General features: G+C 48.9%; 2 protein-coding genes across 2 annotated transcripts in view; one reads left to right on the top strand and one right to left on the bottom strand.

Annotated features, from left to right (window-relative positions):
• Nucleotides 1-15,439, bottom strand: part of SLC50A1 (solute carrier family 50 member 1) — a 149,717-nt gene that overhangs the window by 108,819 nt on the left and 25,459 nt on the right. The gene's annotated exons all lie outside the window — the stretch shown is intronic.
• KRTCAP2 (keratinocyte associated protein 2) lies at nucleotides 99-3,776 on the top strand. The gene is made up of 5 exons (XM_007525334.3): nucleotides 99-273; nucleotides 548-702; nucleotides 816-879; nucleotides 3,453-3,519; nucleotides 3,628-3,776. Exons 1-5 carry the CDS (start codon nucleotides 192-194, stop codon nucleotides 3,746-3,748), a joined length of 489 nt encoding a protein of 162 aa, XP_007525396.3. The 5' UTR covers nucleotides 99-191; the 3' UTR covers nucleotides 3,749-3,776.

Raw genomic sequence — 15,439 nt, 5'->3', positions numbered from 1 at the left:
TTGTCCTGGGAGCCAGTGGGTGCTGGGGCGGGGCATAGGGCGGTGGGGGGTGCAGGGTGTGACAGGGCGGTGGCCAAGGCCTCTCCTGAATGCAATACTCCCTCCGAGCCGGCAGAGGGCACCGCGCTCTGGCGCTGCCGGGTAGGAACAGGAAGGCCGGCGGGGAAACGCAGCCCCGCTGGAGCTGGCGCATGCGCACCGCTTCTCACCCCTGGTTCGGCTCCCTTTTCTGCACTTGCGGCGCGCATTGGACTCAGGGGCGCGGCTCAATGGGTAACTGGACCGGTGGGAATCCGGGGCGCTGTCGTGGGGCTGGAGTCGGGATAAGGGGGTGCTCGCTAGTTCTTCCCGCCCCCCGCAGAGCTGACGTGTCCTGAGCTCCAGGGGGCGGAGCTGTGGACCTGAAAGAGCAGAAGGACTTGGGGGGGCTGTGGCCAGGGCCCCGGGGGGCTGTGGGGCTGTGGCAGAGGCCCCGGGGAGGGGTTGGGGGCCGAGCAGCAATACCCCTCAGCCGTGGACCTTGACCCGCCGCCTCTCGTGCCCCCAGCAGTGGGCACGGGCACCTCGCTGGCACTGTCCTCCCTCCTGTCGCTGCTGCTCTTCGCGGGCATGCAGATGTACAGCCGCCAGCTGGCTTCCACCGAGTGGCTCACCATCCAGGGCGGCCTGCTGGGCTCCGGCCTCTTCGTCTTTTCCCTCACTGTATCCTTGGCTGCAGGGAGAATGGGTGCGGGGCAGGGGGGAGGCATATGGGATGGTATCTTTCTTGGCTCCTCCACACCGCTGTTCCCTGCTCCTTAACCCTGTCAACCCAGGCCTTCAACAATCTGGAGAATCTTGTCTTTGGCAAAGGATTTCAAGCAAAGATCTTCCCTGAGAGTAAGTGAAAATTGAGATGTGAATATTTGAACCTTAACCTTTATCCTATGACTCACCTCCCCAACACAGCACTTGAGGAGAGGGGATATGTTTACTAAGAGTGTGTGGAGATGAGTATGCCCCCCCCCCCCCCTAAGTGGTTAGGGGGGTGCCAGAGCATCATTCTAGCACCTGTGATGTCAGGAATCAAGCTCAGGACCAAACTTTATCCACTGTGCTACCTCCGGGGCTACCAGACAAATAATTGACTTTTGTTGTTTTGAGCAGAGCACTGCTTAGCTCTGGCTGATGATGGTGCCGGGGATGGGACCTCAGAGCCTTCTGCAGGATTACATTATGCTGTACCCCCAGCCCTAGGCCCAGTTTGTGTGTGTATATACACTTCTTGGGGTGTTGTTCTTTGTTCCTACTGGAAAATGCAGTAGGACTGATGTCATTGAAGGTCCTGATAGGAAATGAACCCGTCAGTTCCCTCTATTGGAGATCATCTTGAAATGCCTTTGTGTAATGAGACATATACCGATGGCAGCAGGAATCTGGACCACATTAAAATGACCACTAAAGGGGGGGGGAAAAAAAGACCAGTAGGCTGTTTTCTGTCTGCAGTGATTCTTCTCATTGCTCCTGGAGTCAAAAGTCAATGTTTGGTTACTTATGGGGAATTAAATCCATAAAGCAAATTAGGTGTAAAGGCCACATCACCCAAAGACTGTCATGTGGTCCCAGAGTGACAGCAGATGACACAGATCTTCTGTGTCGCCTCTGGTAGCACCGACTGGCCCCATGGCCTTGATTTCTTTGCCCTCCTCTAGGTCTCACTCCCTTCAGTCCTCCTGGTTGTAGGCCTCAGCAGCCTTTGAGTTTATCTCTGCTAGATTAAAAAAAAAATTATATTTAGCTATTTATTTTCCCTTTTGTTGCCCTTGTTTTGTTTTTTTAATCATTGTTGTAGTTATTGATGTCATTGTTGTTGGATAGGACAGAGAGAAATCAAGAGAGGTGGGGAAGACAGAGAGGGGGAGAGAAAGATAGACACTTGCAGACCTGCTTCACTGCCTGTGAAGCGACTCCCCTGCAGGTGGGGAGCCGGGGGGGATCCTTAAGCCACCGGTCCTTGCGCTTTGTGCCACGTACGCTTAACCGGCTGTGCTATTGACTCCCCCAGATTTTTTTAAAGTATCTATTTATTTATTGGATAGAGACAGCCAGAAATTGAGAGTCAAGGGAGAAATAGAGAGGGAGAGAAACAGAGAGACACTTGCAGCCCTGCTTCACCACTCGTGACGCTTTCCCCCTGCAGATGGGAATCAGGGGCTTGAACTTGGGTCCTTGTGCACTGTAATGTGTGCACTCAACCAGGTGTGCCACCGCCTAGCCCCCTCTGCTAGATTTTGATATTTGTATTTTATTTTTAAAAAAATATTTATTTATTCCTTTTTGTTGCCCTTGTTGTTTTATTGTTATAATTATTATTATTGTCATCATTGTTGGATAGGAAAGAGAAATGGAGAGAGATGGGGAAGTCAGAGAGGTGGAGAGAAAGACACCTGCAGACTTGCTTCACTGCTTGTGAAGTGACCCCCCCCTGCAGGTGGGGAGCCGGGGGCTGGAACCAGGATCCTTATGCCAGTCCTTGTGCTTTACACCACCTGCGGTTAACCCGCTGCGCTACCACCCAACTCCCTGTATTTTATTTTATTATTTATTTACTTCACCAGAGCACTGTTCAGCTCTGATTAATGGTGATTCTGAGGATTGAACCTGAGGCCTCTGAGCCTCAGGAATGCAAGTCTTTTCGTAGACCCACTATGCTATCTCCCTGCTCAAATGTTTATTTTGTTAATTTGCTTCTGAAAAAAAGAGGGCAAGTCCTTGGCCTCCTTTGCTCCCCAACTGAGCAGGTAGGGTTCACTTACACTTCCTGCCCCCTGCCCAGTCCATTCTGGAGGGATTTTTTTTCCCTTTTGTTGCCCTTGTTTTTTAGTGTTATTGTAGTTATTATTGTTATTGATGTTGTCGTTGGATAGGACAGAGAGAAATCGAGAGAGGAGGAAAGACAGACACCTGCAGACCTGCTTCACCGCCTGTGAAGTGACGCCCCTGCAGGTGGGGAGCCGGGGGCTCGAACCAGGATCCTTCCGCTAGCCCTTGCACTCTGTGCACGTGCACTTAACCCGCTGCGCTACAGCCCGACTCCCCCATTCTGGACACTGTACCCTAGAAGTGAGATCCTCAGCACCAGCTCTGGCTAGCCTGTATTGCACTGAGTCCCCTTGGCTAGCTTCCACAGGAAAGGTCTTGATGCTCTTCTCCAGACTGGAGCAGACTTACCTTTCAGACTGCTTGCTGTCTCCTCTTCGCTCTACAGGGACTTCCAGGGTGGAGGTGCAGTGATATGTGGGGCAGCACTAGTAAGGCATCTCCTCCTGCATTCTGGCCTAGACTAAGGCCATCTGGGAGCCTCCCTGCAGACAGGACTCACAGTGCTCCTGACTACTTTCAGATGCCACATAGGGATGTCTAATATTTGCCTTCTGCCCACCTTGTCCTTGTTCTCTCTTGCCTCCCCCCAGTACTGCTCTGCCTTCTATTGGCTCTCTTCGCTTCTGGCCTCATCCACCGAGTCTGTGTTACAACCTGGTAAGTGCTTGGCACTGAATCCTTCAGACCCTCCCCGCCCCTTCTCCATGTCCCTGAACCCTGAGCTTGGGTTCTCTTCCTGATACTGTGCCCTTTCTCCACTGGTAGCTTCATCTTCTCCATGGTTGGGCTGTACTACATCAACAAGATCTCCTCCACTTTGTACCAAGCCACAGCTCCAGTCCTTACGCCTGCCAAGGTCACGGGCAAGGGCAAGAAGAGGAACTGACCGTGTTCAATAAAGTTGATTTTTTGTAGCTCTGTGAGTCTTGAGTTGCTGTGGGGGCCTTCTGCCAACAGCAGTGTGGGTGTGCGAAATAGGCATGTGCTGTTTTCAGACCTTGGGTACAGGGGTCCAGTGGGGGATGCACTTCCTCCAAGGTTCATTCCTACCATTTACTGAATGTCATCAGTGCCAGGCACTTTGCCAGGCCCTGGAGTGGGCATGTGCTTGTGTGAATGTCTTGCCATGGGAAAAGGGTGTATGAGTGATCTGTGATTTATATTTTTTCTCTTTTGGGTCATCATTGGGGCTTTACCACTCCAGGATGACTTTTTCAGGTAAATGGAGAGAGAGAGGGAGAAAGAAAATGAGAATATGAAAGAGTACACAGCACCGAACCTTTCTCCCTCAGTGTAGTGGGGGCCAGGCTTGAACCAGGAATACCCATTCAAGTGAACTGCTTTGCTGGCCCGTGATCTGTGATGTTGACCTTAAGAGAAAGGGACTTCACTGCAGAAGGTCTGTCCCTCAGAAGTGGCCCTTTATCTTGATACTTACCTATGGGTGCCACTGCTACCTGTGGGGACTTTGTCCCTCCACCCTGGGCAAACAAGCCCTATATCTCTTCTGTGCCAGGTCTACAGTGGGAACTCCCAGCCCTGTGGCCCTCTTGGACCAGTGGGTTCTGTTCCTGTCCAAGAGTTCTTTGCCCCTCTCCCCTTGGTTTTGGTACCTTTTGTCTTAAGAGTTTAGGAGTTTCTTAGTTTTTTTTTTTTTTTTTTTCAATCACAGTGTATAAAACAATAGGATGTGTGGGGGAGATAGTTTAGTAGAGAGCACGCTTTACCATGTGGGAGGATCCTGGTTCCACCCCACCCCCCCTTGAAACAGGAGCATCATGCAAGCAGGGCACCAGGGGAAGCGTCACAGATAGTGGAGTGGTACTTTCATGTCTCTGCTCTCTCAGACTTTCCTGGTCTATCTGAAATTGAAAGGAAAGAATCCTCTGGAGCAGTGGAATTACACAGGTACCTCACTCCAGCTCCTAAAACAAACCCAATAAGGATCAGCTCAGAAAGATAGCTCAGAGTGGGGCCTGTGCCTTGCATGCACACAAACCAGGTTTAAAAAAACACTGGGGGAGTTGGGCGGTAGCGCAGCCGTTTAAGCGCACATGGCACAAAGTGCAAGGACCGGCAAGGATCCCGGTTTGAGTCTACGGCTCCCCACCTGCAGGGGAGTCGCTTCACAAGCAGTGATTCAGGTCTGTAGGCGTCTATCTTTCTCTCCCTCTCTGTCTTCCCCTCCTCTCTCCATTTCTCTCTGTCCTATCCAACAATGACAACATCAATAACAATAATAACTACAACAACAAAAAACAAGGACAATAAAAGAGAAAAGAAAAACCCTGGCACTGGGGCCAGGTGGTGGTGCACTTGATTAAAGTGCACATATTACCATGTGCAAGGACCCGGGTTCAACTCTGCTCTCCACCTGCAGGGGGATGATTCACAAGCAGTGAAGCAGGTATGTAGGTGTGTCTATTTTTCTGTGCTGTCCAATAAAATGGAAAAGAATAGCCACCAGGAGTGGTAGATTCATGGTGCCAGCACCAAGCCCAGAGAGCTTGCCTAGCAGAGCACACACTTGTGTTGCCTTAGGACCCAGGTTTGCGTCTTACCCGGGGAGTGCGGATTCCACTGGGTGTGATAGAATCTTCTAGGGAAAAGCCCATGCACACATAGCGGTGCCTTGGCACTGAGGGGAGACCTGGTGCTGTGATACATCACTCCCTCTGAATGGAAAAGCAAGTGGCCAGAGAAGAGAAATGCATGTGATACCCTGGCCACACACTGCCACTATGAACAAAAGTAATGGGGACAAGGCCACTGGCCTTTGCTGGCCATGGTGGAGATGGTGCGTGTAGCTTCTCAGGTCCTGCTTTGTGCTCTGGTATAAGGGTTCCTCTAACTAGTGTTCCCATATAAGGGCATGGAGACATCCCCCTTCAGCATGGGAGCAGTGCTTCATGATGGAAGTAAAGACCCTACTGGAACAAACACTCTAGAGTGTTGCCGGGTTGGGAGTTCCTGGTGTAACAGGAATGGGTGCAACCACGGAGCCCCAAGTGTAAGTGACAGACCTGTTAAAACTGGCAAAGAGCCTGACAGGTCCCAGAGAGGAAGCCACTGGCTGTGTGGGTGGGGGGGTGAGGGGGTGGATGAGTGGATGGGGCAACACTCCTTCCTGCCTTATATAATATGCTTTCCAATACCTAAGCGGAGGTGGGTTCCTGCCATTCTAGGGAGAAGGTGGGGAGTCTTAGATGGAGGACACCCCCCCACCCGCTTTCCTTATTGGCGGTTACCATGACATTTGTCTGCCATGTTTTGGCTTCACTCTGTTCTTGCTGCCCCATTTCTGTGACTCCAACATAGTGTGACCAGAGAGATCCTGGCCTTCACCCTGCCTCAACAGGGGCATTAAAGACTCACCCCGCAGTTTTCGCAGCCCCCTCCCTCCAATCCCAGACCCCCTCACTCAGCCTGTGGAAGTGTTCTGCTGTTCACCCAGACTGCCAGCAGAGGGCGCCACGAACACATGTCTTCCCAGACTGGAGCACCACACACCCGCCCCCAGACTGCCAAGGCTTGCTCTGTGCCCAGGGCGGTTGCTGTGAAAGCCAACCTCCTCCGAGGACCTGAAGGACCCGGTCCTTGGGGAGCGTGGCATGTGGGAGCCTCTATCAGTCTCCTGGCACCCCAAGCTGGAAGCAGCTTTATCCCTGAGACGGGTGTGGCAGTGATGGGTAGGGGGAGGCATCAGGGGGGGTGGGTGTGGGGGAAGCCAGCTCTCTAGGAGATAGGGATGAGAGTGGACACAGTAGGAGGGACCTGGCCACCAAAGTCACCTTCAGGCTAGAAGAGACCTCTTGGAGCAGAAAGGTGCCACGACAATACCCAGCTACAGGGCACCTGCTGCCAGCCTCAGCACAGGCCCAGGATCAGCTCAGGATGGGGCACTGTGCCCCAGGGGTGGGCACATCCAATGGGCAGGTGGCTGTCCACTTTGACTCCCCAACCCATGGGCCCCTGGTGCCTAGTTGCAGGTTGCCAGCATCTGACCTGCCAATTAGCCACCTAATCACCATCATCAGGGTGCTGTGAGGCCACCCGAAGCTTGGAGGTGGGGGTTGAGGTGCTGACCTCTCAGCCTCTGGCCCCCTGGGGCTCTGCTCCGCCCACAAGGCAACTTGGGAGAAGCCAGCAGGCGGCCCTGGAGGACACAGGGAAACCAGATGTTTCCTCTGGCTCCCTCACACGTGCCCTGACACCCCCAGCTCAGGAAACCGGAGTAAATAATTCCGGGTGGGTGCTCTGTGCAGGCAGGCAGGCAGGCAGGCAGGCAGGCAGGCAGGCAGGCAGGCAGGCAGGCAGGCAGGCAGGCAGGCAGGCAGGCAGGCAGGCAAGCAGGCTGCCTTGGGCCTCTGAGGCACTCAAGGGAAGGAGGGGACACCACCCAGGAAGAGGGCAGTGGGAGGGTGGGGCCAGCTGGGCATCCTGGCACTGAGGCCATGCAGAGGGTCAGGGTGGGGTGGGGGTGCCAGGGCAGGCAGGGAGGGTTGTCCACGCCAGACCTTGGCTCCAGCCCTTTCCGGCTTCCATTGTCCTTGGTGAGAACAGGACTGTGTCCTGTTCCCACTGCCAGCCCTCCCCACGTCTGCTCCCTGGGGGCTCGGGAAGGATGTGGGGGAACAAGAGAGAGCCAGAGACTGGGGAGAGATGCTGAGAGACACAGAATCAGATACAAAAGGGGAAAGGGTCGGTCAAAAGCCAGCAATAGTCTCATTGTGAGCTGGGAGCCCTGGGTATGGTGGGAACCACAGAGGAAGGGGAAGGTGAATCCCCTCCTCCATCCCACTCCCAGCTTATCCTGCCACATGCACACTGCCAGGCTCAGGGTCACTGTCACATCCCTTGGGCAGGCACAGTTAGTAGCACTGAATCACTTTGCATTAGGTATATTTCTTTCTTTCTTTTAAGAATTAATTTATTCATGAGAAAAATAGAAGGGGATGTTGTCCGGGAGGTGGCACAGTGGCTAAGGCACTGAACTCTCAAGCATGAGGTGCCAAGTTCAATCCCTGGTAGCACAGGTACCAGAGTGATGTCTGGTTCTTTCTCTCCTACCTTTCTCATTAATAAATAAATTATATATATATATATATATATATATATATATATATATATATATATATATAAAGATAGAAGGGGAGAGAGAAAGAACCAGACATCACTCTGGTACATGTACAGCCAGGGACTGAACTCAGGATCTCATGGCTGAGAGTCCAGTGTTTTATCCACTGCACCACCTCCCGGACCACTTTGGTACATCATTTTTTTCTTTCATTTTTTAAAAGATAAAAAAATTATTTATTCCCTTTTGTTGTCCTTGTTGTCTTTTTATTGTTGCTGTAGTTGTTGTTATTGATGTCGTTGTTGTTGGATAGGACAGAGAGAAATGGAGAGAGGAGGGGAAGACAGAGGGTGAGAGAAAGACACCTGCAGACCTGTTTCACCACTTGTGAAGCGACTCCCCTGCAGGAGAGCGTGGGACTCCAACCGGGATCCTTACACCAATCCTTGTGCTTTGTGCCACATGCGCTTAACCCGCTGCGCTACCGCCTCACACCCAAAGATTTTTAAAAGTATTTATTTATTTATTTATTCCCTTTTGTTGCCCTTGTTTTATTGTTGTAGTTATTATTGTTATTGTCATTGTTGGATAGGACAGAGAGAAATGGAGAGAGGAGGGGAAGATAGAGAGGGGAAGAGAAAGACAGACACCTGCAGACCTGCTTCACCACCTGTGAAGCGACCCCTGCAGGTGGGGAGCCGGAGGCTCACAGCCGGATCTTGCGCTTTGTGCCATGTGCGCTTAACCCCGCTGTGCCACCAGGATTATCACTGGAGCTTAGTGATCACACCATGACTCCACAACTCCTTTTTTTAGATAGAGACAGAGATATTGAGTAGCGAAGTGGAGAAAGAGGGACTCCTGTAGCACCTCTTGCCACTTGTGAAGCTTCCCTACTGCAGGGAGGACCAGGGGCTTGAACAAGGGTCCTTGTACATGGTAACATGTGTGCTCTACCAGGTGTGCCACCACCTTGCCCTATCATTTACATTTCTTTACCTCCTCCTAAGAAAGTGTTCCCCTTCCCTCCTAAAAAAAACTTTCTCCCTAACCCTGCCCCCTCCCCAGCTGTCCCCTGGCTGAGTACTACATGGCCACAATGCTATTCTGCTGTCAGGTCGTCTGGAAGTGAAGAGAAGCCCAGGTCCCTTCTATTTCTGAGTTTCCAGTGTGCAGCCCCATAGGACACAGTATAGTCATGCTTGGCAAAAGATCCTTGCAGGGAATTTTTCCTCTGTAGGCCCTGTTTTATGAGATAAAATCCTGTGATCATGGGCATTTCAGATTTATTGTGCTATTGTTCTTTTGTAAATACCTGACAACTAATTGCACAACAATAAACATTCACAGGTCGAGGAGGTAGCACAACAATTTATACAATAGACTAGTATGTCTGAGGCCTCAGAGGCCCCAGGTTTAATCCTTGGTCAGAGTTGAGCTGTGCTCTGGTAAAAGAAAAATAAATAAATAAATAAATAAATAAATAAAATATTAGTTTATGGAGTCAGTCCCTTCTCTTTTCTGTCAAGGAGCAGCAGTGTGGGCATCTGTAGCCAGGATTGGGGGTAATATCAGCAGCCTAAGTCTGAGGTCCTGTGTGAATGAGACCTGAGCCAAATGGCCCTGGGATGGTGGTGCTGGTGTGGGTTGTTATAAGCAGCCCGGCTCCAGCACTGCCTTCACCTTAGGCCCTCAGGAGGGTCAGGGCTGCTATTGAATTAGAACCCCACAGAGCCAGTCACCCACCCCCAAACCCCCCTTTCTCCAACAGGAGCTATGGAGTGGCTGCTCTCAGACTGCTTCTCACCTGAGGGCTGGCAAAATATCTCCCCTAGACAGTGTGCTGCTTTGCCATGCTTGGGACCCAGGTTGAGCCCAACCCCCAACACACACACTTGGGGAAAGCATCAGTAGCTGCTTTCTCTCTGCCTTCTCTCTCCCTCCCTCCCTCTGTCTCTATATGACTAAATCTGATTAAAATAGTGAAGCCCCAGTGATAAGACATACACACACACACACACACACACACACACACACACACACATTTGACTGTAAAATGGGGTTTGTAGCACCTCCTTCAGCAGTGGTGGGTGATGAAGCTGATATAGATTAATATTATTGAAAATATTTTTGTTGGGCTGAGGAGACAGCATGATGGTTATGAAAAATGACTCCCATACCTAAGGTTCTGAGGTTCCAGGTTCAATCCCCAGCACCCCCAGAGGTCACAGCAGTGCTCTAGCTAAAATAATAATAATAATAATAACAATGGGGCTAGGCAGTAGTGCAGTGGGTTAAGTGCACATGGAGCGAAGTGCAAGGACCAGCTTAAGGATGCCGGTTTGAGCCCCGGGCTTCCCACCTGCAGGGGGGTGACTTCACAGATGGTGAAGCAGGTCTGCAGGTGTCTGTCTTTCTCTCCCCCCTCCTCTCTCCGTTTCTCTCTGTCTTGTCCAACAACAATGACATCAATGACAAGAATAATAATAACCACAACAATGATTGGAAAAAAAAAGGCAACAAAAGGGGAAAAAATAGCCTCCAGGAGCAGTGGATTAGTGATGCAGGCACCAAGCCCCAGCAATAAGCCTGAAGGCAAAAAAGAAAGAAAGAAAGAAAGAGAGAAAGAAAGGGAGAAAGTCAAAAAGACACCTAAATCCCTGCTTCAGCACTCATGAAACTTTTCCCCTGCAGGTGGAGACCAGGGGATTGAACCTGGGTCCTTGCACATTGTAATGTGAATGCTTAGCCAGGTGTGCCACCGCCTAGCCACCAATTTTTTTAAATATTTATTTATTTCCTTTCTGTTGCCCTTATTGTTTTTATTGTTGTAGTTATTATTGTTGATGTCATTGTTGTTGGATAGAACAGAGAGAAATGGAGAGAGGAGGGGAAGACAGGGGAGAGAAAGATAGACACCTGCAGACCTGCTTCACTATCTGTGAAGCGACTCCCCTGCATGTGGGGAGCTGGGGGCTGGAACTGGGATCCTTAAGCCAGTCCTTGCACTTTACGCCACATATGCTTAACCCGGTGGCGCTACTGCCCGACTCCCTACTTCATTTATTTTTATTATTTCATTTTATTTTATTCAGAGCACTGCTCATCTTTGGCTTATGGCAGTGCTGGGGATTGAACGTGAGACCTCAGAACCTTAGATGTGAAAGTCTTTTTCCTGACTAGCAATTCACTTGGATAGTGTGTTGCTTTGCCATCTGCATGACCCAGGTTTGAGCCTGGCTCCTACTGTGTTGAAGGAAGCTTTGGTATTGTAGTCTCTTTCACTGTCTAAAAAAAAAGAAAAAAGAAAAGAAAAGTCTTGGGGGGCCATGCAGTAGGTAGCACAGTGGGTTAAAGCATACATGGCATGAAGCACAAGGAGGACAAGTGTAAGGATCCCAGTTCGAGCCCCTGGCTCCCTACCTTCGGGGGCGGGGTTGCTTCACTGGCAGTGAAGCAGGTCTGTAGGTGTCTTTCTCTCCCCCTCTCTGTCTTCCCTTCCTCTCTCCATTTCTCTCTGTCCTATCCAACAACAGCAGCAATGGCAATGATAACAGTAACAACAAGGGCTACAAAGTAGGAAAAATGGCCTCCAGGAACAGTGGATTCATAGTGTGGCACTGGGCCCCAGTGGTAACGCTCAAGGGAAAGAAATAAAAAAGTTTATTTTGCATAGCCACTATGTTATTTCTCCCTCCTGGGAAGAAAGTTCTTTTTCTTTTTCCTTTTTTTCACTGGGGCTTCATGCCTGCACAATTCCATTCCCGCAGGCTAACTCTTTGTAGATAAAGCGTGAGAGACAAGAAGAGAAAGGCAGCTAGTACCACTTCACTGCTCCTGAAGTTTACCCTTTTGCATGTGGTGGCTCAAGCCAGGGTCCTTTACATGTAGCCAAGTGCATGCTCTATAGAGTGAGCTATCTCCTGGCTCCTGTGAGGGATTTTTTAAAAAATATTTTAACCAGAGCACTGTTCAGCTCTGGCTTATGTTGGTGTGGGGGATGGAACCTGGGACTTTGGAGCTTCAGGCATGAGAGTCTGTTTGCATAACCATTATGCTATCTACCCTCTGCCCGGATTTTTTTTAAATGTAACATACAAAGCAAATGGAAATTTAAAAGATTACCCTTCAAAATGAGAGAGTCTTTCAGGAGATGATGACATTGATGAAGCCTTGGACTCTCAAGCATGAGGTCCTGAACTCTACCTCTGGCACCATATGTGCCAGAGTAAGGATCTGGTTTCCCTCTCTTATTCTTTCTCGTATCTCAGTCTTATATAGGTGAGGTCTTGAAAGGAACACCTGGTTGATCCCTGGTGTAGTATGGAACAAAGTGGTGCCCTGATTTCTCTCTCTTTTTCGTATGAAATAAGTAAATATTAAAAATAATCAAGGTCTAGGACTTAGAGAAGTGAATACAAGATTGGACAATCAAGCATGAGTCATATCTACCAGAGTGATGCTCTGGTTAATTCTCACTCTCTCTACTCTCTCTCTCATTCTCTCTCACCCTTCTGTTAATTTCTCTCTCTCTCTCTCTCTCTCTCTCTCTCTCCTGTTAATATATGTATTTGGACTTGAAATACACCTGGGGCCATCTGCTTGCCAGCCCCTCACTGTTTCTGCTTTAAGAGGATTGAGACCTGGTCCTCTGCTCATTCTGCCCAACTTAACCCTAAACCCAACCCCAACCCCAACCCCAACCCTAACCGTAACCCCAACCCTAACCCTAACCCTAACCCTAACCCTAACCCTAACCCTAACCCTAACCCTAACCCTAACCCTAACCCTAACCTTAACCCAGGCCAGGAGGAGGGCAGGACTTGACAGGAAGAACCCCTGCCAATTCCCAGCCTCTGTAATGACAAGAATCAACCTTAAAATACAGTTGGGAGGGGGTCCGGCGGTGGTGCAGTGGGTTAAGCTCATGCGGCACAAAGCGCAGGGATCCCGGTTAGAGCTTCTGGCTCCCCACCTACAGGGGAGTCGCTTCACAGGCGGTGAAGCAGGTCTGTAGGTGTCTATCTTTCTCTCCCCCTCTCTGTCTTCCCCTCCTCTCCATTTCTCTCTGTCCTATCCAACAACGAACAACATCAACAATGGCAATAATAATAACCACAACGAGGCTACAACAACAAGGGCAACAAAAAGGGGGACAAAATGGCCTCTAGGAGCGGTGGATTCATGGTGCAGGCACCGAGCCCAGCAATAACCCTGAAGGGAAAAAAAATAAAGTTGGGTGACCTGGGACGTCGCACATTGGCTAGAGCACTGTAATTGTAAGCATGGTGTCTGGAGTTCTAGCCCCAGCATCACATGTACCAGAGCAATGCTCTGGTGTTCTTCTTTCTCTCTCTCTCTCTGTAGAGAAAATCTCAAACTTGAAAGTCACCTGCTCAAGATTGTCCATGATGGTGTGGCTAGGGCTGACATTCAGATTAAGCCATGCCTACCAAGTTGCTTAACTGAGACCTGGTTATAACACACAGTTGCAACAACACAATACCTGGCTCCAAATGCCTCTGTGACCTCATCTTTCCACTTGTCCCCCTCAGTCCAGCCTCCCCCCCATTCCTTTTGCTATCTCCTATCCCCTGGAGCCCTGTAGAGCCAGCCACTGCCCCTCCTCCACCATGCATCATAGTGTATCTCCTGCCTCCAGTGAAATAGCTTGCCTGGATTGTGAGTTGCTTTGTTCTGTGACAACCCAGTTCAAGCAATGGTGCTGTGGTTGATATCACTCTCTGCCTCCATGTGAAAGAAAGAAAAGAAGGAAGGAAGGAATAATAAAGAAAGAGGGAGGGAAAGAGAAATAGTGAACTGGGGAGATAGCATAATGTTTCTGCAAAAAGACTTTCATGCCTGAGGCACCAAAGGTCTCAGGTTCAACAACCAGCACCACTATAAGCCACAGCTGAAGAGTGCTCTAGTAAAATAAAGGAAAATAAAAAGAAATAATTAAAAATGGTACACCCATATTTTATACTATTTCTCATGATTTGATATGTTTTTTAAATATTTTAGTTATTTTAATGAGATACAGTGGGAAAAACACACATACACAAACAGAAAGAGAAAGAGATCACAGCATTGTTAAGCTCTGGGGATTGAACCTAGGACCCTGGAGCCTCAGGTATGAACATGTTTTTATATTTATTTATTTATTTATTTTCCCTTTTTTAAAAATTTATTTCTTTATTGGGGAATTAATGTTTTACATTCAACAGTAAATACAATAGTTTATACATGCATAACATTCCCCAGATTCCCATTTAACAATACAACCCCCACTACGTCATTTATCATCCTTCATGGACCTGTATTCTCCCCAGCCACCCACCCCAGAGTCTTCAACTTTGGTGCAATACACCAATTCCATTTCAGGTTCTACTTGTGTTTTCTTTTCTGATCTTGTTTTTCAACTTCGGCCTGAGAGTGAGATCATCCCATATTCATCCTTCTGTTTCTGACTTATTTCACTCAACATGAGTTTTTCAAGGTCCATCCAAGATCGGCTGAAAACGGTGAAGTCACCATTTTTTACAGCTGAGTAGTATTCCATTGTGTATATAGACCACAACTTGCTCAGCCACTCATCTGTTGTTGGACACCTGGGTTGCTTCCAGGTTTTGGCTATTACAAATTGTGCTGCCAAGAACATATGTGTACACAGATCTTTTTGGATGGATGTGTTGGGTTCCTTAGGATATATCCGCAGGAGAAGAATTGCAGGGTCATAGGGTAGGTCCATTTCTAGCCTTCTGAGAGTTCTCCAGACTGTTCTCCACAGAGGTTAGACCAATTGACATTCCCACCAGCAGTGTAGGAGGGTTCCTTTGACCCCACACCCTCTCCAGCATTTGCTGCTGTCACCTTTTCTGATGTATGACATTCTCACAGGAGTGAAGTGATATCTCATTGTTGTCTTTATTTGCACTTCTCTGACAATCAGAGACTTGGAGCATTTTTTCATGTGTTTCTCAGCCTTTTAGATCTCTTCTGTGGTGAATATTCTGTCCAAGTCCTCCCTCCATTTTTGGATGGGGTTATTTGTTGTCTTGTTGAGTCTGGCAAGCTCTTTATATATGTTGGTTATTAAACTCTTATCTGATGTATGGCATGTAAAGATCTTCTCCCATTCTGTGAGGGGTCTCTTGGTTTGGGTAGTGGTTTCTTTTGCTGTGAAGAAGATTTTTAATTTGATGTAGTCCCATAGGTTTATACTTGCCTTAGTCTTCTTTGTAGTTGGATTCGTTTCATTGAAAATGTCTTTAAAATTTATGCGGAAAAGAGTTCTGCCAATATTTTCCTCTAAGTATTTGATAGCTTGTGTTCTAACATCCAAGTCCTTGATCCACTTGGAATTTACTTTTGTATTTGGTGAAATACAGTGATTCAGTTTCATTCTTCTGCATGTTTCAACCCATTGTTTCCAACACCGTTTGTTGAAGAGACTCTGCTTTCCCCATGTAATAGTCTGGGCCCCTTTGTCAAAGATTA

The sequence above is a fragment of the Erinaceus europaeus genome, chromosome 11 (genome assembly GCF_950295315.1).
Source record: "Erinaceus europaeus chromosome 11, mEriEur2.1, whole genome shotgun sequence".
Taxonomy (NCBI): Eukaryota; Metazoa; Chordata; class Mammalia; order Eulipotyphla; family Erinaceidae; genus Erinaceus; species Erinaceus europaeus.
This window is presented reverse-complemented; position numbering and strand designations above follow the sequence as displayed.

Coding starts and splice junctions, on each gene's coding strand:
- KRTCAP2 (XM_007525334.3), top strand. CDS start 192: ATGCGCACCGCTTCTCACCCCTGGTTCGGCTCCCTTTTCTGCACTTGC. Junction 274..547: donor TCAGGGGCGCGGCTCAATGG/GTAACTGGACCG, acceptor TCGTGCCCCCAG/CAGTGGGCACGGGCACCTCG. Junction 880..3,452: donor AGCAAAGATCTTCCCTGAGA/GTAAGTGAAAAT, acceptor GCCTCCCCCCAG/TACTGCTCTGCCTTCTATTG.